The sequence below is a fragment of the Myxocyprinus asiaticus genome, chromosome 24 (assembly GCF_019703515.2).
Source record: "Myxocyprinus asiaticus isolate MX2 ecotype Aquarium Trade chromosome 24, UBuf_Myxa_2, whole genome shotgun sequence".
NCBI lineage: Eukaryota > Metazoa > Chordata > Actinopteri > Cypriniformes > Catostomidae > Myxocyprinus > Myxocyprinus asiaticus.
This window is the reverse complement of record NC_059367.1, coordinates 16,886,818-16,914,583: the sequence shown is the minus strand read 5'-3', so window position 1 is coordinate 16,914,583 and position 27,766 is coordinate 16,886,818. Positions and strand designations below refer to the sequence as shown.

General features: G+C 39.0%; 3 protein-coding genes across 7 annotated transcripts in view; 1 reads left to right on the top strand and 2 right to left on the bottom strand.

Annotated features, from left to right (window-relative positions):
- Positions 1–1,011: 1,011 nt before the first annotated feature.
- LOC127414704 (chymotrypsin-like elastase family member 2A) lies at positions 1,012–5,301 on the top strand. Its single transcript, XM_051652896.1, has 8 exons — positions 1,012–1,085; positions 1,328–1,416; positions 1,642–1,739; positions 2,056–2,178; positions 2,277–2,413; positions 3,185–3,330; positions 4,341–4,493; positions 4,633–5,301. The coding sequence occupies exons 1-8, from the start codon at positions 1,046–1,048 to the stop codon at positions 4,648–4,650; spliced, it is 804 nt and encodes a 267-aa protein (XP_051508856.1). The 5' UTR covers positions 1,012–1,045; the 3' UTR covers positions 4,651–5,301.
- LOC127414702 (5-aminolevulinate synthase, erythroid-specific, mitochondrial-like) lies at positions 5,114–23,593 on the bottom strand. Of its 2 annotated transcripts, none has more exons than XM_051652894.1 (11): positions 23,466–23,593; positions 21,939–22,100; positions 21,538–21,717; positions 11,819–11,896; positions 10,502–10,724; positions 10,145–10,329; positions 9,604–9,783; positions 9,258–9,422; positions 8,821–9,089; positions 6,222–6,384; positions 5,114–5,728 (listed from the first exon to the last, which is right to left on the bottom strand). In XM_051652894.1, exons 1-11 carry the CDS (start codon positions 23,530–23,532, stop codon positions 5,562–5,564), a joined length of 1,839 nt encoding a protein of 612 aa, XP_051508854.1. In that variant the 5' UTR covers positions 23,533–23,593; the 3' UTR covers positions 5,114–5,561. The 2 variants fall into 2 exon arrangements, with proteins under 2 accessions (XP_051508854.1, XP_051508855.1); XM_051652895.1 differs by having other exon boundaries at positions 21,547–21,717; positions 23,466–23,553.
- A 355-nt stretch (positions 23,594–23,948) lies between these two features.
- LOC127414794 (inositol 1,4,5-trisphosphate receptor type 3-like) overlaps positions 23,949–27,766 on the bottom strand; it is a 73,984-nt gene continuing 70,166 nt past the window's right edge. For all 4 annotated transcript variants that reach the window (XM_051653096.1, XM_051653097.1, XM_051653095.1 and 1 more), the window contains 3 exons: positions 26,343–26,503; positions 25,226–25,387; positions 23,949–25,035 (listed from right to left, as the gene is read on the bottom strand). In XM_051653096.1, coding sequence (XP_051509056.1) covers positions 24,892–25,035; positions 25,226–25,387; positions 26,343–26,503 — 467 coding nt within the window. In that variant the 3' untranslated portion in view covers positions 23,949–24,891. The remainder of the gene's footprint in view (positions 25,036–25,225; positions 25,388–26,342; positions 26,504–27,766) is intronic.

Genomic DNA, 27,766 nt, shown 5'->3' with positions numbered 1-27,766 from the left:
ACTATACAAGAATGTCAGTTTTGTCAAGTTGAATGCTATTGTGTATCACACTGAGCTTTTTAGATACCGATTTCAACAGCAGGTAAAAGTTTACTGGGAAAAGTCAGTACTGTACAATACTGTAGGACACAGAAAAAGGATATGCATATTTGTATGTATACAGTAAATTTATTTTTGTAGCAATATGTTACATGTAAACAGAAAATTCACATTTGCATGTCCATTTTTACACATTTCTTACATGTAAAGTCATATATAGTGAACAGTAAATTGCCACAAAATGATATCCATGAAAAAAAAAAAAAAAAGCAACAATGAAAAAACCTGCGGTAGTTCTGTAAAAAAAAAACAAAAAAAAACGATAAATTCTACCTCCTCACAGTACGTAACACTACAAGTTCCCATCTTCTTGGTGGAAATCCTGTCGCTCTTGCGGGTCTGGCCAGAGATATAGCAGACATCACACACATTCCATGTCAGATATTTGTGGAATATACATGTATGTCTGACAAATTATGATAAATTAATGGATAATTTAGCATATGATGGCTCACACAATGAAAGAATGTTTAGAAGTTGTGAAGAGTATGACAAATTTACTGAGAATCAACTCGTCAGTTTTGATCAGCAAGCCATGTACATTTAGTTATTGTGCAAATTGTAGACAATTGTACTTACTCTTTTTCACACGTGCTAAAACACGTGCAATTTGCTTAAATGAATAAGAAATTCAAATCTAGTGTGAACAAGAAACTAATTGTATAGAGATTTGAACTTATTGTTTTGAAAAAAATAATTCTCATTCGAGTATTGAGCCAAAGCGATTGAAAAAAACTGTAATTAAAAGCAAAATTAGTTAAACTGATTATTACATTCTGTGAATAAATACAGATTATATTCTAAGAACAAATTGTATCCATAGGGGTTCTCTTATTTGTTTTTCCAAAAGCTGTCAAGGGCGTTCCAAAGAATTGCTTAATGTTTCAAGAGTGAACTGGTCAGTATATAAACCCCAGCAGATAGGGCAAAAAGTGAATATACAAACATGATGAAGTTTGTGGTCCTGGCTGTTCTGGTCGTTGGAGGTAGGAAGCCTTAATTATTAAAGAAGATTTAACTATTTTGTTTATTTCTGGTTAACATAGCAAGGAACCAGGAATAGTATAATTATGAATTGTCATTCATAAAACATATTTAAATTAACGGTTATAACAATTATACTAATTTTACAATAAATTATTGTAAACTATTAACAATAATATTTATTGCTATGATAACAAACATAGGAAAGTGGACTACATAATTGTGTTAATATTTTATTCCTCAGCTTACGGATGTGGGCTGCCCACCTACCCCCCTGTTGTGACGAGGGTAGTGGGGGGTGAGGACGTGCGTCCACACAGCTGGCCCTGGCAGGTATATTCATATTCCATTATTTCATTATTTTTTTAGGATCTTTTTAATTTCTGTGCAAATCATCAAACAGCAAAGTTAATCAAATGTCCTAATATTTGGACATCTTGTGCAGGGGTCCTATTTCAAACAAAATCTACTTGTGTACAATTAATTATGTGAATGTTTGCCCACTTGTAAGCAAAGGGAATGAGGTAGATAACTGATACCTGTTCTGTTATTCCTCAGATCTCCCTTCAGTACAGCAGTGGTAGTAATTGGGGTCACACTTGTGGAGGCACTCTCATTTCAAATGAGTGGGTTCTTACTGCTGCTCACTGTATCAGGTAAGTCTAGCTTTACTTCACATATAAGTCAGTGCACTTTTAGACACTGTTTTGGGGATGTTGAGGAATAGGCAAAGGATCTAATAAGGCAGCCCTTGACAGATAGATAGATAGATAGATAGATAGATACCTTGTAAATACTATGGTATATAAATATGGTAATCATTTTATACCATGGTAGTTCAGATTACCATGATATTAACATTTGATATCATCACTATGGCACTGCCACAGGACTTAATTGTAAGTGAAATGTTGGTAATCCCTTTCTATTTGTGTTTCTGAACTGCTTTGTCTTCATCTTGTGGCCCTGCAGCAGCAGCAGAACTTACAGAGTGTATCTGGGAAAACATAGCCTGAAGCAGGAGGAGGATGGATCTGTCGCCATTCCCGCTGGCAAGATCATTGTCCATGAGGGTTGGAATTCCTTTACTATCCGGTATGAAGGCCAAAAGACTCTAAATGTCTGGAAAGCAAATGTTTTGAATATTATGATGAATCTAATGAACTAATACTTGTGTTGTCTCTGGACTGCAGTAATGACATTGCCCTGATCAAACTGCAGACTCCTATCACCCCAAATGACAAAATCGCACCTGCGTGTCTTCCTGTGGATGGGGATATTCAGCCCAACAATGCACCCTGCTACGTCACTGGTTGGGGACGCCTCTACAGTAAGTAATGTTTATGATTATGTATCAAGATGGTGGCATTGTGCTGCTAAATTCAACTGACTACAGGCGGCACAATCCAAACAATGTGGAGATTTCCACTCATAGGGAGTAACTACAGTGAGGTCAAAAGTTCACATTGAAAATCTGGAATTCAAATCTAATTTAAACCTGGAAATAAACTAAATGTTATGATTTTGAAAAATTTGTGACATTTGTGAAATTTGTCATTTGTGAAAATTTGACCATCGTAACTACTTTTTTGCAAAAGTGCAGATTTCCTTGCTTCCATTAAAGCACACAAGATGCTCTTTGGAACATTCTAAAATCATGCAGGAATAACATGGATCTACAGGTTTTACACAAACTTCTGGAACCAATGCCAGCTTGAGTGCATGCTGTCATTAAAGCAAAAGGAGAAAATACCAAATATTTAGAAATTCTTAATTCATTTTAAGTTTTCAAATAAACCTTTCACTCAAATTGGTATGATGATAATATAATTTGTAAAGCAAAAACTGTATTCAATTATAAAAATGCAAAATAGAAAGCTTCTCACAGCTGGACCCAGACTTTTGTACCCTGCTGTATTTTTTTTTACTGTTTTCAACATTTTATTTTATGCTCCTCTGACCCATATAGAACTGATTTCATTTCAGTTTGTTTTATCTAATACTCTGCTAAATAAATATAATGAATAAGGAATGACAATCAGCTACTGTATAATTCACCCTAACTTCTCTCTCACCCTCTTTTCCAATTCTCAACAACTAGCCAATGGTCCCATTGCTGATATCCTGCAGCAGGCTCTCCTGCCTGTGGTGGATTATCCCACTTGCTCAAAGTCTGACTGGTGGGGATCTCAGGTCACACAGAACATGGTCTGTGCTGGTGGAGATGGTGTTGTTGCTGGATGTAATGTAAGGATTTTTTTTTTTTTTTTTTTTTTTTTAAATACATTTGAGGTTACAAATAATTTTGAAAAAGTGTATTTTGAATATATATTCAAGATTAGACCAATAGGGTGAATCTCATGAAGCCTGTCAATAAAATGTTTATACTTCACTCAAAAAATAATAATAATAATAATATATTTTATATATATATATATACAAACACACACTACCGGTCAAAGGTTTTGGAACACTTACTCATTCTTTATTATACTTTTTTTCTTCACATTTTAGAATAATAGTAAAGTCATTAAAACTATGGAATAACATAAATGGAACTATGGGAATTATGTTGTGACTAAACAAAATCTAAAATAAATCTGTGTTATATTTTAGCATCTTCAAAGTAGTCACCCTTTGCCTAGAATTTGCAGAAATGTACTCTTGACATTTTCTCAACCAACTTCTTGAGGTATCACCCTGGGATGCTTTTTAAACAGTATTGAAGGAGTTCCCACCTATGTTGGGCACTTATTGGCTGCTTTTCTTTATTATTTGGTCCAAGTCATCAATTTCAAAAACCTTTTTTTATTTTTTATTACATTTTAGTTTTATAATGAAATAAATTAATACGGTGGTACAATTATATTTTTATCTACAAAACTAATTTCAAACATTTAAGTATACGCCTTCAGATCAAAATATTTTTAAGATCATGAGAAACGTTTCAGTTAAGTGTTTCAAAACTTTTGACTGGTAGTGTATATATATATATATATATATATATATATATATATATATATATATATATATATTCGGGGCAATAAGACAGAAAGATTCTCATTTTCTCATTGGTGTAATGTGAAAGCAGTGATATAGGTTTGTTATTTAAATCATTATTTAAAGTATTGAAGTTTTTCCAAATGAAAGTTTTGGATCAGTAATTTAGTTAGTTCCATCAAAGAAGTCTTTAGACTTCATAGAATCTTCTTTAAATCATTTAGAATCTCTGAATCTCTATATATCACCTGACACAGGGCGACTCTGGTGGCCCTCTGAACTGTAAGGGTAACGATGGAGCTTGGGAAGTCCATGGTATTGTGAGCTTTGGTTCTGGCCTGAGCTGCAATTACAAGAAGAAGCCCACTGTTTTCACTCGTGTGAGCGCCTATATTGACTGGATCAGCAAGGTATGTGATGTATAATAGCAAACAGAGGAGACTGATTCTATAGTCACATTAAAATTAACTGGCATTTTCTATTGGACAATGTTTGTCATTGTGGAGATTACTATTGACAGTGTTCTTTTCCCCTTCTAATCTTTCACAGAACATGGCCTCTTATTAAAGAGTGGACAGAAAGATGAGTTTTGTATCATCCATTCCTTAAACAATAAAATATTTTTTTTAAAAACACACACACACAAGAGAGAAAGAGTACATTTGCAGGTACTATTTATCAATGTTATAGATGCACAGTCGATATGCACTTATGACCTAAATGATTTAGTGTTTTTAGTTTTTAGATTGTTTATGTTTTTTTCGAAACTGTCCGACAGGTGGCAGTGTGGTGTTTTACAGTATTTAGACAGCCACTGTTTAAGTTACACAATAATATTTATGTGACTAGAAATGGAAAGATTTGACTAGAAATGCAAAGATTTGAACTTCGTATGTTAGTGTTTTGCTTTTAAATTGTCTTTTTCAATGTTTTGATGAAAAAGTGTCACAAACGCATTTTCAGTCTCAGATTTGAATGCTAAACAGCATTGGATTTTAAGTATGGCCAAGAAAAAAACTCAGTCATAATCTTATGCATTTTTTTGGAGTTGGGACATCTTTTTATTGAACAACAATTTTTATTGAATTTCTAAATACATACATTTCAATAGGAAAATAAAATGGTCTAAAGCACAAAGAGGACATGTGGCATAGTTTCAGTGTGAGCTGTCATTAAAAATGGTCTTTCATGCATACATTAATGATGGGGGGGGGGGGGTAAATTAATACAAATACATGAAACATATTCTCCTTGCATTATTAGTAACAATCACAGCAAACAAAACAGCAACACTTCACATTGCCACAAACAGTGCTTAACAGAATTTATGACATTTTTAGCACCCCCACATTTGTTTTAGATACCATGAAAAATAATCTGGTTTGGAACTGGATGTTCTAGTTTTTGAGGAGTTGAGATAAATATGATAGAACAGCTGTTCATCATCTTGGTTTGCTGAATGGCTCATGGCTCATGACTCACTGTGCAGCCACAGTGATGTACCTGGGCTCCATGTTTCCAAAGTAAGACTTCTCCCACTCGCTCATGAGGTCAAAGTGGAGTGGGCGATCACAGAAGGTACAGGAAGCCATCGCTGGTCCATTCAGTGGTAGTCCCACCTCCTGCCAGACATCCAACAGTTTCTCTGTCCAACACAAAATAACAATAAAATATTATTAAAAATACCATGATAAGTCATTATCAGTCTGAAATTCAACCAGATGTTATTTCTGGAATACTTATTTCTGCAATAATTATTTCTGATTGGTAAATTGCAACATTCTGCAGTCAAATATTTTTGTTTATGACCTTTAAACTGTGTATTTGACTGTTGTCACTGGCAATCAGTCTCCTACACTGTGCTAATTTGTTGTCTCATAGCACTCCATGCTCTTTCTTCTCACAAAATAAAATTATTTAGATTTAAATCAATGATTTAATTTCAACTCATTAACTTATTTAGTAAGTAGCTGCTTCAGGATGAAACAAGACCCCTTTGCTTCATGTCAGGATAAAATCCAAACTTGCATTTTTTGTTTGACATGAACAAACTCATGAATCAACTCTTAAACTGTGGAAAAAAGCTTCTAATCAGATCAAAAACCAAAAGTGTTTTTCACTAGCACTTTACCACTCACCAACAAAGTAGTTCATCATAATAGGGTTGTGGAAAGGAGAAGGAGCCAGCCGCAGCAGCTCCTCTCCACGAGGCACTGTTGGGTAATTTATGGCCTGCACGTAGATGTTGTGTCTCTCCAACAGAATATCACACACTTCTGAGTTTTTTGCTGCATTTCCAACCTGTAATAAACATTAAAACTTGTCCAGATTATGAGGCTTCCTAAACTCAAACAGTCAAATCTATCATAACTGATTTAAGAAAAAGCTGGTTGAAAAGCTATAGTTTGGTTGTGGTTAGTGGGTTCAAACATAATGCAAAACGAAGTCCCAGCACTTAAAGTGCAGCATTAGCCTTTTTATTACAGTGCTTGCAAAGCAGCACTGTATTAATATTCCATAAACATTCTGTTCAGGGTTTTTTCTAAATCCCTAACCCTATGTGTTAAACTTCTGCAGTTACAGTTTTTCTCAATCACTTTGGCACAATCGTCGAATGACTATTAAACTTCGTCAAATTACATGACTAAATATATGAACATTAGGTCATTTGTTCACATGACTATAGACAATTATAATTGCTTTGGCACGAAATGCATTGAGTAAGCCTTGCAGATCAAAATAGTTTGCATTAATTTGCTATTGAATGATATTACTCTCAAATGCAATTATACACGTTCATTGTGTAAATCCCTACATGCTAAATAGAACAGCCAACAATCACAATAACCTGTCACACATACTGTATATTAGATAAATAATAGTTATGTGGTATTGTTGTAATAGTTGTCAGATGGATAGACTTAGGCTAGATGGGGAACAATTAAATTTCCTCACAATTTATAGCAACCAAACGCAAATGCTGTCCAATTCAGCTGACAGGTGAAACTCATAACCTATCAGTTCTCAAACACATTTATACTGCAAGGGTATGACTGAATTTCACAGCTGTGGAATATGGAGCAGGCAGGAGACAGACAGGTGCAAGAGCCTGCTCGGGCAAGAGGAGGGGCATTAGAGTGCGGGGTGGTATGGTGAGGGGAAGAGGAAGAGGAAGAGGAGGGCACAGAGGACAAGCCAGAGAAAGGAAAAGGCACAGAGAAATCTCAAATGAGATACTATTGATGACACCGTGGACCGGCCCAGATTAGGCTGCACTCTCCGACCAGCCTCTGTCATACTTAGACCATGTCATCAACCATGGCCTAAGTATGACAGAGGCTGGTCAGAGAGTGCAGCCTAATCTGGGCCGGTCCACGGTGTCGTCAATAGTCCAGACATTCAGGAGAGAAAATAAGTGTGTAATCAAATATTGTACTGCAATATTCCTTCACACTGGTATTCCAGTAAACTTAGCCAATGCATCTCTGAGAATTTATGTAGAATACATTGACTTTACTGTGCTATATTTTCTGTCTAGGACTGAGCGTCTGCCCCATGGTGGTGGCAGAAGATCAGTTTTCACTGCTCAACAAGAACTTGAAATTTGTAATATGGTCGTAGCAAACAATGCTAGTAGACTAAAAAATATTCAAAGTGCAGTCATACAAGATGATGGCATCTTTCAAAATGACAACACCAGCAGCCTCTCCACAATTGATAACAGTGCTGAAGAGAAATCAGATTGCAATGAAGCAACTCTACAAGGTAACTTTTAAGAGGAATGGTAAGAGAGTGAAGGAGCTGAAGTACCAGTATGTACAGGTAAGAATTCATCATTGTACACTACACAGTGCTGTAATCTCCTTGTCTTTCAGTATTGACAAGTACAACCTGTATATGCAGAATATGTTACACAATGTGGGATGTGTAACTGTATGATTTACTATATCTACTGTAAATTATTTCCTAAATTGCTTTACTATCTTTTATAGAGAGTGATGGAGCTGGAGGCTGATGAATCCCCACACATTTTTGTGTATGTTGATGAGGTTGGCTGTAAAGTGTGTACATACAATGATGAGAAATGTTTGAATAAATGTTTTGTTGAAAGTATAGTGTGTGCCATGACTTTTTGACATCAATACTATTCAGCTGCCTACATATACAATGTTAGCAATTGGACAGTATTACATAGTGTGTAACTATGACACTTTCAGAGTCAGAGTCATTTGACAAGATGTCTTTGCATTTTGACTGTCCTTTTGTTTGTTTGTTTTTTTACCTTTTGTTTTGATGACAATGTTTTATTCATTCATGGATTTTTATTTACATTTGAAACATGAATTAATACTTTTGATTGAGTAATCACCTTTTGCATGTCACATAGAGTGGTGTGCTGAATGTACCATGTGATGTGAGTACTGTACTCAGAGTTTTGACAATTGTAAGTTTGTTTCAGTAAATGTGCCAAATTGATTGAGGAAAAACTGTAATTCAGCCCAAACTGCTTTATAATCCATTCAATTTTTTGGTTTGTTAATTTTAGCCTTTGGTGTGCTACCTTTTTTTTTTTTTCGTAAGCTCTGTACTTTTTAAGAAATTGATTTGATTTTTCGAAAACCAACATCAATGATGGCAATGTATATTTTCAAACCGCATATTGCAATTGGCATTCTTCCTTGCATGTGCATGTAATTTTGCCTCCTACATATTTTGCAGACATGTGCAGACACTAACCCGAATGGGAATGATGTGACTGGGGCAGTTGACCACAGGCAGTCCGGCATCCAGCAGCAGCTGTCTCATGTGTTTGACATTTCTCTGGTGAGCTCTGCGCAAAGCCTGGCCCTCTGGGCTCTTCAGCACACGCACCGATTCCAGAGCCCCCGCAAGCACCATAGGAGGCAAGGAGGTAGTGAAGATAAACCCTGCAGCGTAGGAGCGCACAGTGTCCACCAGGGCGGCAGTACTGGCTATGTACCCACCCACACAGCCAAATGCCTTACCTAGAGATGTTTAATATAATGTTACAAAAAATTATAAATAGAATCACGAATAAGAACACAGGGCTGACAGTAAGATGACACTGACTGTGGTTATGCAACTGACATTGTATAAGTTGTTATCTTTTATTAGGGGGAAAAAATCATGCACAGGACATTGATCTCTCTTACCCAGAGTTCCAGAAACAATATCGATCTTGTGCATGACATTGTCTCTCTCTCCCACACCTGCTCCATGTGCCCCATACAGCCCGACAGCATGAACCTCATCCACAAAGGTCAGAGCACCATATTTGTGTGCTACATCACACAGCTCTTCTAGAGGGCAAATGGCACCTGAAAAACAAAATGGGATATTCATTATTTCCCAAGGCAAAGCAAGAACTTTGTGTTAGGACTAGTTCACACAAAAATAAAAATTCTGTCATCATTTACTTATCAAATTTGGTGATCTGGAGGCCTTCAATAATGGAAAATTTTCCACCTTGGATCAGATTCGTAACCTCCCCTGACTCACCATCCATAGAATGCACAGTTTCAAAAGCCACAATTTTGGGGGTGAGTGGATCTGAACGGCTCAGCAGTTCCTCCAAATGAATGGCATCATTGTGTCTGAAAATGTAACGTTTGGCTCCACTGTTCCTGATGCCCTGGATCATGGAGGCATGATTGCCCATGTCTGAGTAGATCTCACAGCCTGTGCAGAGAGGAGACATTTAAGGTTCTTAAATACCTCGTAATAATAAAAAGCACAAGTGCTACCACTAACTGCTTAATTAAAGACACTGTGAAATAGAACAATTCTAACATTACCAAATACTGTATGTCTATGGTGGCTCACAAAGACAACACACAATGTTTTATAGGCTTAGGAGGCCTCTCTTATTTGAATGATTATGGATTGTACTTTTTAGTGGCTTTCTATATTGTAAGGCACATAGATAGGAGACAACCTGCAGCTTTTGATTTGATTTAATTTAGTTTATATCATGACCCAATGATCAGTATTACAGTAAACATTCATTCATCGTTCAGAGGTTGATCCATTTCTTGAATACCTGGGAGCATTTTTGCCAAGGTAAAGAGGGTGGAATCATTGGCCACAAAGCAGGAAGAGAAGACTAATGCTCCATCTTTCTGGTGTAGACGGGCCAGTTCACTCTCCAGGGCGACATGAAAGTTACTTGTCCCAGAAATATTCCGGGTACCACCTGCTCCTGCTCCATGTTTTTCCAAAGATTCTCTAGAAAACATTGTTAAACCATATGATTGGCCAGCTAGTTTATTTCAACCCATCAGAACAAGTTTGAACAGCTATGTATAAACAAAATCAAATGTTTTAAATGTTAATCTAAATGTATATGTTTAATGAAATTTACAAACAATTAATTTCATTTCTTGTTCTATGTACTAACCGAATTGCCTTGACAACACGGGGATGTCGACTCATGCCCAGGTAATCATTACTACACCATACAGACACCTGGGAGCCCATGCGTCCTGGGACAGAATAGTCCTCAGCAAAGGGAAAAACCTCTGCAAAACGGTTCACCGTCTTAAAGACACGGTAGGTATGGTCATTCATCTTCTCCACAATCTTCTGAGTGAAAAAGTCATCGTAGTTGAAACTGGGCCTGGCTGGAATATTTAAAGAGCAAATGGGCAACCACCTCAGTTAGTAAGGTAGGAAGGAAGTATGAAGAAGCAAGGAAGGAAGGAAGGGAGGAAAGGAGATGAAAGAAGGAAGAAAAGGAAGGAAGGAAGGAAGGAAGGAAGAAGGAAAAAAGGAAGGGAAGGAATGAAGGTAAAAGGAAGGAAGAAAAGGAAGAAAGGAATAAGGAAGAAAGGAAGGAAGAATGAATAAGCAAGGAAGGAAGGAAGGGAGGGAAGGAATGAAGAAGGTAAAAGTAAGGAAGGAAGGAAGGAAGAATGAAGAAGCAAGGAACGGAGGGAGGAATGGAGAGGAAAGAAGGAAGGAAGAAAGAATGAAGAAGGAAAGAAAAAATGGAGGAATAAAGGAAGAAAGAAGGAAGGAAGGAATGAAGAAAGGAAGGAAAGGAAGGACGGAAGGAAGAAAAGAAAGCAGGGAAAGAAGGAAAAAGAAAGGGCAGGAAGGAAGGAAGGAAAGAAAGAAAGAAGAAAAGGAAGGAAAGGAGAAAGGGAAGAAAGGAAGAAAAGGAAGGAAGGAAAGGAAATGAAGTATGGAAGAATAGGAAGGAAGGATGAAAGGAAGGAAATTAAAGGAAGGAAATGAAGGAAGGAATGAGAAAAGGAAGCAAGAAAAGGAAGGAAGGAAGGAAGGAAGGAAGAATGAAGAAGCAAGGAAGGAAGGGGGAGGGAGGAAAGGAAAGGAAAGAAGGAAGAAGGAAGGAAGGAAGAAAGGAAGGAAGGAAGGAAGGAAGGAAGAATGAAGAAGAAAGGAAGGAAGAAAGGAAGGAAAGGAAAGACAGATGGAAGGAAGAAAATTAAGGAGGGAAAGAAGGAAAAAGAAAGAGGGCAAGAAGGAAGGAAAGAAAGGAAAGAAGGAAGGAAAGAAGAAAATAAAGGAAAGAAGAAAAGGAAGGAAGAAAATGAAGGAAGGAAGATTAGGAAGGATGAAAGGAAGGAAATTAAGGAAGGATGGTAAGAAGGAAGGAAGGGAAGGAATGAAAGAAGGAAGCAAGAAAAGGAAGGAAGCGAAGGAATAAAGTATGGATGAAAAAAATCATCAAGGAAAAATTGGTTGAACATACCAATGTTGTCCTGGAGAAGGTGTGTAGGACCGATAGAGTGATGACTTTGTAAGCCACTGAACAGTGAGGTCATCACGCCTGGAGAAAAGGGGGTTGAATGTAAAAAATTCTTTAAACAAACACAACATTTCGTATTTTAGCTCTTTTTTCATACTACTTAACAATTAATTGCTGCACTTACAAACACTGGTGTCGTTAACCTCATGCCATTATCAATGTCTTTTTAATATTTTTCAGTATATTACAAGCCATGTACACTCTTAAATAAAGGTTCTTGTATGGTTCTTTGTCGGGGTGTATGGTTCCATGAAGAAACTTTTAAAAACTGTGGAACCTTCCCATTCCACAAAAGGTTCTTCATAGTGCCAAAAGGTTCTTTAGACCATAAAAAGGTTCTTCACACTTAGTACTCTCATATAATGTGAATATATTTTTTTAAACTGATGGAAAGTTAGTTCACTGCAAATTAATGGTGTTCTTTCAACGAGATCGGTCTTTGATGAACATTCTCAAAATGCTATCAACATTATTCATTAGTGAAACATTATTTAAATATTGCTACATTATATACTACTATATATATATTCTTGATTTATCACAGTTTTTAACATAATAATTTGTGTTTCTGTTGAATAAACGAACAACACAATTTTAATTCACTGAGATTTATATTTTTTATTGGTTAGACAATTTTTTTTCCCGATTGACCAAATAAATAAATAAACCTTTGTTTATGATATTGAACAAGGAATAAAACATTTATAATTACTTTATATTCATGGTTATTACACAGTTTCCTTTAAAGAAAACAGCATGTAAATCTGAAGTGAAATATAAATGATTTATGATAAGTAAATAAATAAAGAAAAAACTAATAATTAAGTACAGTATTACTCATTTCGCAATTAGTCAATAAAGCTATAACAAAACACAAAATTAAATATTCAAAAAATATTAAACAGTAATAGGTATTATCTCAATATAATGTTATAAAGTGATTTGTTTTATTGTTAATCAATTTCAAAGACTTTTGAGATCCATTTACAATTTTGTTTGAGGACTTGAGTTGTCTTTATCACAAGCATGCACAGTAGAAGAATGACGCCTGAGATAACTGAGGAGAAAGCGCTGGTGGCGCACTGTGGTTCTATGATTGAATGGAAGACCGCCAGAGGCAGTACTGAAAGTACTAGTGGAAAACTCTTGCGCTTGCTCTTTGACCGAGAATCGAATTAGAAAGTTGTCACCCCGTGGCGCATAACGTGTCTTTAGCTATAAAATCCCTTGAAAACGTCAGCTCGATCTCTAGATCATTATCGCGAATTCCGAATGACCAGAGACTCTGGTGGTCTTCCACTCAGTCACAGAACCACAGTTACATACGTAACCAGCACAGTTACATATGTAACATTCGTTTCAGACCGCTTGAGGCAGTACTGAAAGCACTAGTGGAAGACGAATACCAATGCAGTTACGAGGAATCCCCTTGCGATGCATCAGTGCAGGTAGAGAGCACCGCAGCACACAATGCTGGCAGGGGAGTCACATTCAGTCTGTAGAAATTAGAAAAAGTGCTGGCTGAAGCCCATGTTGCTGCTGCACAATTTTAAGTGAGCGATACACCTCTGAGCACTGCCCAAGATGTTGCGAGAGCACGCGTAGAGTGACGGTGAAATGATGAGGGGACGGGATGCTCTGAAAACTCGTATGCATGAGAAATTACCTACCCAGTGCGCTAGTCTCTGCTTGGAGGGCGCAGTCCCTTTGCGTGCATCACTAAAGCAAATAAACAATAGTTTCAGTCAATGTAAACCTTCAAAGACTTAACTGGACATAGCTCAACCTGCATGTCAGCCTGATCTGGCGGCAGAGCAAACAACACAATGGGCTGATTCCTAAATTGTGGAGACAATATCTTGGGTAAAAATGCCATTGGGCCACAATGAAACATTTTTTAAATCAGGACCCCAGCGCAAACAGGGAGTGCTCACTGATAATGCATGGAGCTCACTCACACGCTTCACTGTTGCAATGGGCAAGAGGAATGCAGTCTTCAACGTCAGCCATTTAACATCAGAGTCTATTATAGGCTCAAATGGTGCTTGACATATGGAATTGAGCACCACACTCAAGTCCCATAATGGGCTTCGCACACCCCGTGGAGGGTACAGACGATTAGCCCCTTTCAAAAAGGCCACAACTAACCAGTCAGACCCAAGTGAGACACTGCTCACCTCAGAACGGTTGGCTGCCAAAGCTGCTACATACACCTTGAGTGTAGACGCAGAACGACCAAGATCTTGCAACAAATCTAAAATCCATACTATAGAACAGTGTAGTGGATCAGTGGCATGGTCGGTGCACCAGTCACAGAACACCTTCCACTTATTAGCATACCATTTTCATGTAGATGCTGCACCAGTATTCAAAACAGTGTCCCTGGCCTCCTGTGAACACTCCAAGAGAGGCTTGGTTGACCCAGTGGCCACACCCACAATTTCAACCAGTCTCGGTGAGGATGCCAAACTCTCCCCTGCAACTGAGTCAGCAGATCTAATCTGCTGGGTAGAGAACAAGGTGGCCCTGCTAACAATGACAGGAGGGTCTGAAACCATGGCCTCGCAGGCCATTGAGGAGCAACTAACAGCTGATGGTGGCCACAGTTGCGCACACGGCACAGGGTTCTCCAAATAAGTGGTAACAGGGGAAAGCATCCAATGTTACGTCTGGCCAATCATGAGCCAGTGTATCCAGGCCCAGTGATCCTGGCTTGTCTGTCAGAGAGATCAATGAGGGAAGTGAGTTGTCTGAATGTCTGTGAACACATCGACTGCTGCGGTCCCATAAGTCCGCCATATCATCTGCACCACCTCCGGGTGTAGTCTCCAATCTCCCTGTAACTCCCTGCCACGTGAGAGAGCATCCATGGCATGGTTGAGTCGACCAGGCAGGTAAACTACTCAAATGGAAAGAAGGTTCGCTTGAGCCCATATCAGCAGATTGTGATCTACTTGAAGTGTGCTCCATGGCCTTATGCCCCCCTGATGATTGATGTAAAAAATAAATAAATAAAAAAATTCACGTTGTCCGTTCGCACCAAGACATGTTTGTCCTTGAGCACCATCTGAAAATGGCGTAGCGTGAGAAACACTGCAGTCAATTCCAGAAAGTTTATATGTACTGTGCACAAAGCCCTGCTCCAAGTGCCATTCACTCCTCTCCGGCGCCAGACTCCACCCCATCCGTAAGACTGGGATCCATCCTTATTACCTCCCACCGTGAAAGTGGAGGACCCAGTGGAACTCCTTTGAGGAGGAACTGCTTCCGTGACTATGGAGCCAGGGCTTGAATGCAACCCTGTGTGATTTTGACCCTTGCATATTTGTCCCGCACTGGACACAGCTGCTTCTGAATGAGCCAGCATTGGAATGGTCTCAGCCATAGCAATCCCAGTGACACCACTGCTGCTGCCACTGTAAACTTCCCTAAGAGCCTTATTAAAGTAATTTAGTGTTGAGTGTGGCCCACCAGAAGACACTTCACCGCTGTCAGAATTGAACATGGTGTGGGGGAGGCCAGCAGAGAGAGTTGGGAGAGTTGAGTGTCAGACCTATAAAATTGGTCGACTGAGTTGGGACAAGCCTTGTCCCAATTCACTGTGAACCCCAAAGCTTTAATATGGTCCAGCTACTGGCGAGTTTGATCCATTGCCTGCTGTGGTGATGCCGCACAGACAAGCCAATCGTCCAAGTATGGCAACACTCTCATGCCGTTTCTTTGTAGTGGTTCCAGTGCAGCCTGGACGCACTTCGAAAACACCCTTGGTGTCAGAGAGAGGCGAAACAGGAGAACTCTGAAATGAAATATTTGACCCATAAATGAAAACTGAAGGAATCGCCCGTGTTCCGGAACAATTGGAATATGAAAGTAGGTGTCCCTTAAATCTATCATCACAAACCAATCTTGAGGCATAACAACCTGTAAAAAATCTGCCGTGGGCAACATTCGAAATGGCAGGAACTTTAGAAAACAATTAAAATTCCTTAAATCTAAGATGGTCCCAAACCCGCCGTCTTTCTTTGTGACTAAAAAATAAATGGAAAAGAATCTCCCGGGATGAACTTGGGGGTTGACAAGTTCTATGGCTCTTTTGCGCAGCAACACCTGAATTTCGTGCGCAAGGGTGTCAACCTGACATGGATCATGAACTACTGTGTGTTTCATGCAAGTGTGTTCAGGGGGTCAATGGCAAAACTGTTTATGATAGCCACTTGAGAGGGTAGACAGCAGCCACTGGTTTGTTGTTATTGATCTACATTGAGCCAGCTGGCTCTCCGTAAAACAGCCCACAGTCAACCTTACCGTGTCAGCACTCCTGTCTGCACTTATCTGCAGAGATGGGGGGGCGGTGATGGGGGCCTTGGTGTCGCATGTGAGACTGATGCCCGCATAGTAAGGTGCCACCACGTCTGGCAGAAGGAGGTGGAGGTTGGGGGCTCTGATGGCGTAACTGATGAGGAGGCTTTAACATAGGTTTTCCACCAATATTCTGATAGCGAGCAACAGGGGTCACTGTAGGTGCCCTGGGGCCTGAAGCTGTCCCTACATGACAGGAACGAATCTCTGATACTGCAACACACCGATCCAGATTTTCCTGTGTTGCCGGTCCGAAGATTTGACCAGGTACTACCGGAAACCATCTCAATTTGTGTCTATTTTACTCAATAGACCTCTGGCAAAGTGGACTGGGCCAACCAAACCTGGCGACGTGCTTGCACTAGAGCGCCTAAAGCTGTGCCGCAGTAGTTGGCAATGACACCCATCACCTGCAACGCAAGTTAAATTAGATCCATCACTAAAGGGTCAGATGATGTTGCTCTCAGGGAGGAGTGCAATGCAACAAGCATGTGCACCAAAAAATTTGAAACATGACCAAGACATTCTGTAGAGTTGTATGCCCATGACAGCAGTTCATCTGTGCGTCTGCACTCGACGTTGGGGCAGCGCACGTTCTCACAGAGTGCTTCATCAGGAGACACGATGAGCGCAGCAACACTGGGCTCTACAGGCGGCATACTGCCAAGACCCACTGCTTCTGGGTCCTTGATCAGGATGTGTGATGAACTCTGCAATGCAGACACCAATACAGGTGTAAAATCACTGAGGTTGCAACCAGATTTGTGCCACATAGAGAGTCAGAGGCAGCCACTGACATCACATATAACTCCTGTTCTGCATGCATAGGTGGTGACGATGGCATGCATGTTTCAGGCTCCACGTTGTCCTGTGCCTCTGTTATAGGCTGAGCTCTAGCCAGGAGCAGCAGTAAAAGTTCTACAGCAGAAGACAGCTGTTCCACTTTGTGTGCTAAATCAGATTTCGTTTTTTGATTCCGTTTGTCATGCTGAAGTGTTTGCTTACGCTTATGATCAGACATAGGGATGCTCGAAGAAAGAGGATTCCAGAACTGCCAGTCACGCTCAACACACAGCAAGAGGCATATGGAACACTCAGAGTATGGGTCAGACATGGCCTCGTAAAGATGGTCCACACCAAGACAAGCAGGGCACTGATTATGTCCATTTATGATATCCATCACATTAGGGCACATAGAACATCTAAACTCAGCAAAAAAGAAACGTCCCTTTTTCAGGACACTGTATTTTAAAGATAATTTAGTACAAATCCAATTAACTTTACAGATCTTTATTGTAAAGGGTTTAAACAATGTTTTCCATGCTTGTTCAATGAACCATAAACAATTAATGAACATGCACCTGTGGAACGGTCATTAAGACACTAACAGCTTACAGACGGTAGGCAATTAAGGTCACAGTTATAAAAACTTAGGACACTAAAGAGATCTTTCTACTGACTCTTAAAAACACCAAAATTAAGATGCCCAGGGTCCCTGCTCATCTGCTTGAATGTGCCTTAGGCATGCTGCATGGAGGCATGTGCAGATGTGGCCAGGGCAATAAATTGCAATGTTTGTACTGTGAGACGCCAAAGACAGCGCTTCAGGGAGACAGAAAGGACAGCTGATCATCCTCGCAGTGGCAGACCACGTGTAACAACACCTGCACAGGATCGGTACATCCAAATATCACACCTGCGGGACAGGTATAGGATGGCAACAACAACTGCCGAGTTACAGGAGGATTGCACAATCCCTCCATCAGTGCTCAGACTGTCCGCAATAGGCTGAGAGAGGTTGGACTGAGGGCTTGTAGGCCTGTTGTAGGGCAGGTCCTTACCAGACATCACCAGCAACAATTTCGCCAATGGGCACAAATCCACGTTCGACTGGCAAAAAGTGCTCTTCACTGACAAGTCGCGGTTTTGTCTCACCAGGGGTGATGGTCAGACAAGCATTTATTGCCTAAGGAATGAGCATTACACTGAGGCCTGTATTCTGGAGCGGGATTGATTTGGAGGTGGAGGGTTCGTCATGGTCTGGGACAGTGTGTCACAGCATCATCGGACTAAGCTTGTTATCATTGAAGGCAATCTCAACGCTGTGCATTACAGGGAAGACATCCTCCTCCCTCATGTGGTACCCATCCTGCCGGCTCATCCTGACATGACCCTCCAGCATGACAATGCCACCAGCCATACTGCTCATTCTGTGCATGATTTCCTGCAAGACAGGTATGTCAGTGCTCTGCCATGGCCAGCGAAGAGCCCGGATCTCAATCCCATTGAGCACGTCCGGGACCTGTTGGATCAGAGGCTGAGGGCTAGGGCCATTCCCCCCAGAAATGTCCGGGAACTTGCAAGTGCCTTGGTGGAAGAGTGGGGTAACATCTCACAGCAAGAACTGGTAAATCTGGTGCACTCCATGAGGAGGAGATTCACTGCAGTACTTAATGCAGCTGGTGGCCACACCAGATACTGACTGTTACTTTTGATTTTGACCCCACCACGTTTCTTTTTTTGCTGATTTTAGATGTAGCCATACTGACTTCAATACTCACCTAAAAGCAAATCCAGTGCTCATTAACGACACTCACGTAAGTTTCACATCCAGTGAGAAACAAACAATGATCCTGCACTAATTAAACCTAGGCAACCAGGGCTTCAGAGTGTATGTGTTTACAAAGGTATACAAACTTACAGGCAACCACAAGTTTGAAACCTTTCAGAAGCGCAAGACCGTCTTACAGGTGCTTCCTGGAGAAAACGCTCGTAAACAGCGCTTTCGGATCGCAAGCAGTGAATCCCGGAGAAAACCGCTCATAAACCGCACTTCCCGGTCACTAGTGGTGCTTCATGGAGAAAACCGCTCGTAATCTAATCCATAAACACGGTGACAAAACAGTTTGCGGATGTCAGCTAAAGCACTCTTCAAAAACGAACTGCACAAAATATCGTCACAATCGATTTCATCAAGCGATTGAGCTGACGTGTTCAGGGGTTTTTATAGCTAAAGACACTTCATTCGGCACGGGGTGACAACTTTCTAATTGGATTCTCAGTCAAAGCGCAAGAGTTTTCCACTAGCGCTTACAGTACTGCCTCTGGCAGTCTGGAATGAAAGGAAATAGAACCAGTTTAACATTTAATGTTAGCATAGGATGACATGAATATAATTTAAGAAATTCACAACTTTAAGCTTTTTGTTTTTTTCAGCCGGGGCAGCACTGAACATGTTATGTCAATGAACTCTCTGGTACCACTGAAAGGTACCCTCCATTTCTGATGAGGGAGGACCCACAGCTGAAGCCTCCAACTAAAATAAAATGCAAAAGCTAATTAATTCAGGCCCTATGTACTACCTCAGCCAGATAACAATGCAAGTCTACAATTTTGATAACTTTTCACTAACTTTTTTGCTCATTGTTATACTTCTACAATAACACCACTGATGTATGTATAGAATTTTTTTTCCTAAAATGATTTCTGCTTCATTATTATTTTGTTTTTCCCAGGATGCCACAGGTTGCCAGGATGAAAGAGAGGTACTCCGCTTGCAGTGCTGGCTGTAAACAAGCTTCAAAAAATGATGAAATATGCAAATTTCCACTGCATGTAAAGCAGGATAAGTGCCAAATTTAAATTATTTCTATCTTTACCACACTTTCCAGTATTCACAGATCAGCTGCAAGATTTAATAGCTGAATGAACTACTGAAGATATGCTTGTATTTCTGCAAGGTTTCAGACAATGTTGATGGTAAAGATAAGAACAGCATTGCCCAATACATGGGCTGTGTCTCGTTTGGAATGCTGCATTCTCCGGAGGTTGCATTTGTCGGCCGCATACGTCATTGAGGCTGTCTCGTTTCAGAAAAGCAAGTAGGACACTTCGAATGCAGCCTTCGAATGCGACCTCCTTTCAATGGAATTCGGAGGATGCATGAGGTGTATCCTTCGTGGGCACTCACAACCCACAATTCTTTGCTTCAATGGAAATGTCTGAAAAAACGACGCCAATTTGCCCGTAAATATGATGTTCAACCGCAAAAGGAATGTTAATTCCCAAGTTGAAGTACCTCAGTAGATGGGTGCAGAGTATATAATATGTATAATTATATTAATATATAATTAAAATAAAGTATTAGACTAAGTACATCTGTAAAATCTATTTTCTTTTCTCTTTACATCATTATAACTCTCCTAAAATGTACCTCATACATTCCCTTCCAGAGGAACTTTGTTCCCTTCTCGCTCAAAGCGCTCGCGCTTGTTAAAGAGTGGCATGCTGTCATAGCAACCATGATACGTTCCGTTTCCGTTTGTCCTATGAAGGCCGTCTCATTTAAATGAGGCTTGTTTAAAGGAGGACGCTCAGTATACTGCAGCCTTCAAAGGACGCATCCTACCTAGCATGCAGCCTTCCAAATGAGACACAGCCATTGAATGCATTGGCAGGTGGAGTCAAGGAAGCTCGTTACATTTGTAAACATACAACTAAGTAGGTGTTTTGTCAGTTTCCTTGCCACTGTTGACAGTCCTTGTAATTGTCTTGGTTTTTAAAGACACACTTACATTTTTAAGGTTTAAGATGTTTATTGACATGGTACCTGTGCTCCACCAGACTAAGTTATGATAAAACAAGAAGATATTTTGCCATACTTTTCTAGTGCACATACTAGAGTATGAAGTTGCATCTGTAATTTGATTGCCTGAAGACTAGTGTTTGTTTAATCAGCACTCTTTGAGTCATTATCTTCTTACTATTCACAGCTGAGGAGCCTTTCAAATTAAAGATAAATTGTGAAAATTGCAGTACAAAGGGCTTTTAACTGCTGTATGATACACTGCTCAGACAAAAGAGCCTATTTGGCAGCAAACTAATTACACAGTGGTGGCAAGAAGAGACATACAGGAAATTAGGCTCTACAAAAAAATAAATAAATAAATAGAAATAAAAATAAAAACAGCTAAACAACATCTGCCTCTTAAGCAATATATAAACACTTATTGTTAGCACGGTTTGCAAAAAGTCACAAAAACATGTTATGTTCATTTGAAGTCCCATTTTTGTGGTGTACTGCACATTTCCTCGCTGATCAATTCTTTTGATAGTTAAGAATTTCAATATTTTGTCTATTAATTTTTTATTTATTTATTTGTAAACAATATTTCCACAGTCACAGTATACCTATCCACATTCCAACCAGCACTAACACACTCATCAAAACCTTAGTGATTCATGCAATGAGCCAGCTCTTTTTTTCTTTCTTTTTTTTAATTTTTTTTATTTATTTTTTTTACCTGTGGTACCTTGATTCTCTGTTTGATCTATTGACTGTACATCCTCCTGCACTTGTGGACTGGCTTTAACTAGTCCAATCTTAGAGGAAACAAATGGACAGCTCTGCGACATGGAGATCGCCACCTGAGTGGCTGTGGTGGCCAGCTGTCGCTTTGACTCCGGCTCCTTATAAGGGAGCACTGAAAAGAATAAGCACACAAATGTAAGCAAGTGTAAATTTCTGAGACAGAGTTAACATACAACTGTTAATTTGGAAAACTTAATGCCAAACAATGGACATTAATTTACTGTATGGCTGATAAACCTCACAATTAAATAGTTAAGAAAACAAATGAGTGTCACTCAGACATTATCAGTTAGATAAAGTAGGCCTACATTTGAAAGCTGGCACACCACTTACCATTTTCCTTCGAGGACTGAGCGGCTTTTGCAGAGATCTGCCGGACAATGATCGGGCATCGGTCAGCCAAGCCAAGGTAAGCCGCCACATTCCTCAGAGAAGTGCACGGAGCGGACTTCAGGAATGGGCAGTGATGTAGAAAAGCAGACATGATTTTAACAGCTGTAAAGAATGATAAAATGGTGATTAGTAGCTAATTATGTCTAGTGGCTTATGTACATAATCAAAATTATATACAGTATGCCTATAGGCCTAAAAAAAAAAAAAAAAAAAAAAAAAAAGGAAAAGAAAAGAGCTTTTTAGGGTGTAACAAGCATTTACTTAGATTTTTATGAAGTCCAACTACAGTAAGTATAATATTGGCCACCGTTACATAATATAAACATATCAGTCCTTTCAAGACCCTCTCAAATGAGGCTTCTCCAAACTTCAGTGGAGCGCTGGGCGCGTCGAGCAGCCGGGCGCGGCCGATAGCTCGCTTTATCTAGAGAGCGCAGACGCTCGCGATCCACAGCACTCTGTTCTTCAAGTTTAAAATTTACGTCATACGCATTGATAAAAGCTCGATTAAGCTTACCGAGAAGTATGAACCCATTAAACAGAAAGCATATTTAAAATTGTCAACAAATAGCCTAAGTTTGACGAGTTATGTTGTTTATGTGTGAAAGGTAAATTCAAATTTATTACATACATTTGACCTTCGTGCAAAGCAGATTTTTATAAATTAATTCAATTTTCTCAAATTGTAGTAACATAATTTAAAGTAAAGAAAAGTAAAATATACATCTGTCTGTGTGTGTGTTTGTGTGTGTGTGTGTGGGCGGGTTTGGGTGGTTTACAAGGACATTTTTATTTTAGGTTACAAACTGGTAATTACAAGGTTATTATGCTATAAATGTGGTTTACGAGGACATGTCTAGTGTCCCCATAATTCAAATCGCTTAAAAAACATACTAAATATGTTTGTTTATACACACACACACACACACACACACACACACACACATTATATATATATATATAATTTCTTTTTTTTTATGTAAAAATGCATAAAGTTTTTTGTGAGGGTTAGGTTTAGGGGATATAATCTATATGTATATCTATCTATGGAGAGTTCTCATAAAATAGCCGCACCAACATATGTGTGTGTGTGCCATTTTTCAATTTAAATAAAAAACCAACATCAAAGCACCGTTAACCTATACCTATACATATTTTAGAAGTCTAGTTGTGGTTTCAAGATAAAACATGTGGTTTCCCTGTCGATTATTCCTGTGGTCTGAGGTTACATTCCACATAACCCTAAACGAACAGATAAGACAACTGTAGAGAATCGACCTTTAAGCAGCACTTTGTGGTGACTGATGTATCCATATAGGACTAAATGCCGAGAGTCTTTTAAGTCTAATTTTAATTTTACAAGTGTTTGTATGTATATATTCGATCTAAGAATTATATTATACGAGAACATAATTGTTTGATACAATGGTTCAAGCTTTAAATATGACCTTTAAATGAAAATATTACCTGTTGACCTGCACTGAGGACGAACTTCTGAACGACACGCGAGCAGTGAGGGAACTGAACCCCTCATTCTGTTCACACCCTGATACTGTGAATGTTGCGTGACAGAAGGGACGTAATCAGACTCAACACACAAGACATATCAATACTTATTACTGAGAGCATATTTGACCTAGACTGTTTATTTTACTTGAATGTAGACACTATAATTTTGTTCTGAAAAAGCTGAAATTACGAATAGTAGGCTGTATTATTCATTCATGCAGTCTGTCAACTTGTGGATTGTATTCATGAATCAAATTACTAAATATTTTTGTACTATTTTATCCTAGTAAAATCATATGACAAATTAGTTTCTCTTACTGTCCTGTCATGTTTAATAATGATGAGACACAAGTCAAAAGTCTACTAGTTATATGTGCAAGGCTGGTGAAGCCCTTTATCTATAACAAATATGGACAGTAAATTGTTAATGGCCTCTGAAACTGGTATATCAGTAGTGCAATTTATTAATTACAAGCACTGGCTACCTATATATACACTGATATAATAGCAATGCCAATATACATGTTCCAGTATTCTATTTGTGGCCATAAAAACTGCTCCAAAGCAACAGTTGACATTTTACTTAGTTATGGTCACACAATAAATGAATAAAAAAAGTCACACATAAATAAACATGAACATACAAAATATAATATAAAACCTCACTGGCATTTCTATGACACAGTAGATAAGTCTTGTAAATCTGTTATTTTCCTGAGCAGAAGCTAATTCATGTTATTTGGACAGATGCAGTTTTAGGCATAGGCACTTTGACTTTTAACTTAAAGCTCTAGGAACTTTAAACACAATTAAATATCTATAACATGTCATTTATAATCTTCAGACAAGAAAAATCGCAATTCAACTACACAAAGATGCCAGGTTTATCATGACATTGTTAAGAAACGACATGATCTCACCCTTCACGTTGGGTAAATTTTCACAACCAAAACATAAAATGCTTTCCCAAATTATTACATTTATATCAAGCCAGGTGCATGATGCTGTACTTTTGTGAAACCCTAAAAATATGATCTCATCAGCTCACACATAAAAATAAACAGTTTTACTGTATTAACTTAATGATCCCTTATTACTATTATTATTTTTAAGAAATCAGCCTTACATAATCACAAGTTTATCTGTTCATCCAGTATGCTTTTTTTAAAGAAGCTTACATTTAAATGACACAATCAATGATTTTAACAAATCAAATACATCACCCAAAACAAGAGAAAAAAAATATTTAAAAAAAAACATTTTGTGCATACTAAAACCTTTAAATCAGCCCTTCAGTGACTGACTGAATGTTTGAGTCAGTAGAGCTCTTCTTGTATGGATGTGTAAATGCACAGCACACAACTTCTCCAAGTTGACGATTACATTATAAAGCCTGTGGAAGCTTGGCTGGAGACATTAAGACATGATTTCCTCCTGCAGCACTAGGAGGCATAGGCAGCCCAGGGTTTGAGCCAGCCTGAACATCAACAAAACCCATCCGCTGCCGTCTCTTCCTCTGCTCTGTCATCTAAATGATCAAACACACAGCCACTATTTGATCTGCTTGAGCATGGAATGGGGTGGTTGTCTCACAAAATTATCTAAAGATTTTGGTTGATATTAACAATATATATCACGATATACATATTTTTATGGAAATGAGATTTAAAACTACTGAAAAGAATATGGAAAGGTCTCACTAAAACGTAGAAAAATACCTGCTCTTTCAGCTCTGTTAACTGACTCGTGAGTTGTGTGACCACTTTCATGGTGGAGGTAAGACGATCCTGCAGGTTCCTCATCTCATTTTGTTCGCCGTCTCCTTCCGTTATAACCAGAGACATGGCCTGCATGCGTGGGAACCAATCCAAGTTCTTATTCTATCAAGAGAGAAGGGCAGAATCATCAATGAATGTATTACTATTTTTTCAACTAAAGCTGCAGTCCAGAAATTCGTTTTTAAATTGGCAGAGTAAGATCTTATTTAAAGACAGTATTTTAAATATGATCAATATGATCTAATGTTATAATTATAACAACATTTAATTATTTAGCATTACTTAAAAGGGTTAGTTCACCCCTCACCCTCATGCCATCCCAGATGTGCATGACATTTTTCTTCTGCTGAACACAAACAAAGATTTCTAGAAGAACATCTCAGATCTGTAGGTCCATACAATGCAAGTGAATGGTGGCCAGAACTTTGAAGGTCCAAATAGCAGATAAAGTCAGCATTAAAGTAATCCAAAAGACTCCAGTGGTTTAATCCATGCCTCCTGAATCAATCCAGTTGGTTTTGGGTGAAAACAGACCTTTTCACTGTACATCTTGACAGCAGTCTCTTTGGCGATCATGATTTCAAGCTCGATTACACTTCCTATAGCGCCTTCTAGCGCTCTTCGCATGCGTCAAGCACAAGGAAGTGTAATCAAGCTTAAAATCATTATTGTGCCTTGAGACTGCAATGACAAGACACCCAAAACCAACTGGATCACTTCAGAAGACGTTGATTAAACCACTGGAGTCATATGGATTACTTTTATGCTGCCTTTATGTAATTTTTGGAACTTCAAAAGGTCTGGCCACCATGCACTTGCATTGGACCTACAGAGGTGAGATATTCTTCTAAAAATCTTCATTTGCATTCAGCAGAAGAAAGAAAGTCAGACATCTGGAATGGCATGAAGGTGACTAAATGATGAGACAATTTTAATCTTAGGGTGAACTACCCCTTTAATTATACAATATAATATATTATTTTAACAGTATTATCTATATTCCTGCAACAATGAATAAAAAACCGTAGCAAGGTGATATGAGCAAGCTATAATTTACCTTTATCATATGGGCCACATAGCTTTCCGGGCCAGTGTAGTCTGTCTTGTTTTTCTCTCGCACCAAAACAATGAAATAGAGGTAGTTCCAGATGTTGTGCTCTAATTTAATGTGTTCCTCAAATGACACTGTTTTATTATCAAACTTGTCCCTTTCAAGACCTGTTGGAACAGATATCACATCGCAAATACAGAGCAGTCAGTTCCTTTATGTTTGCTATGATTTCTCTTCATTTATTTTTTGCGCCCATTCTTTAAAGGGGCCATGAAATGAGGATATAACATTAACTAAGAATAATAAATCCTGTAAAAGTACTGTTCATTGTAAGTTCATGCTAACTAATGTTGTTAACTAATGTTAACAAATGGAACCTTATTGTAAAATGTTAAATGTCTTAAACAGAGCTGAGAGTACTGCTCCCTTTTTGGTAGCTGAAAGCATAATCAAATTGGACAAAATACATAGATCATAAACAAACACATAAGGGGCCAAGAATGTGTAGAATAAGACAGATTCTTGTTATTGAAAAAAAAAAAAAAAAAAAAAAAACTATCACTGAAACCTGCACTGGAAGCATTGAGAAAAGCCTGAGTAAACCTGTTACATCACCAGACTGTAGCAGTAATGCATAAGCCATAATGTACAGTGCATTCAGAAAGTATTCAGACCCTTTCATTTCTTTCACATTTTGTAAAGTTGCAACCGTATGCTAAAATGCTTAACAAAAAAAACAAACAAAAAAAATCACATCAATCTACACTCCATACCCCATAATGACAGAGCAAATGTATTAAAATTCTTTAAATTAAAAAAGAAATAACAGAAATATCACATTGACATAAGTATTCAGACCCTTAACTCTGTACTTAGTTGAAGCACCTTTGGCAGCGATTACAGTCTCAAGTCTTTTTTGGGTATGATGCGACAAGCTTTGCACACCTGGATTTGGGGATTTTCTGCCATTCTTCTCTGCAGATCCTCTCAAGCTCTGTCAGGCTGGATGGGAACCGTCGGTGGACAGCCATTTTCAGGTCTCTTCAGACATGTTTGATTGGGTTTAAGTCCTGGCTCTGGCTAGGCCACTCAAGGACATTCCCAGAGTTGTCCATAAGCCACACTTGCGTTGTCTTGGCTGTGTAACTTAGGGTCATAGTCCTGTTGGAAGGTGAACCTTTGGCCCAGTCTGAGGTCCTGAGCACTCTGGACTAGGTTTTCATTAAGGATATCTCTGTATTGGGTGCCTGGGTAGCTCAGCGAGTACTGACGCTGACTACCACCCCTGGAGTCGCAAGTGACCCCAGCCAGGTCTCCTAAGCAACCAAATTGGGCCGGTTGCTAGGGAGGGTAGAGTCACATGGGGGTAACCTCCTCGTGGTCGCGATTAGTGGTTCTCGCTCTGAATGGGGCGCGTGGTAATTTGTGCA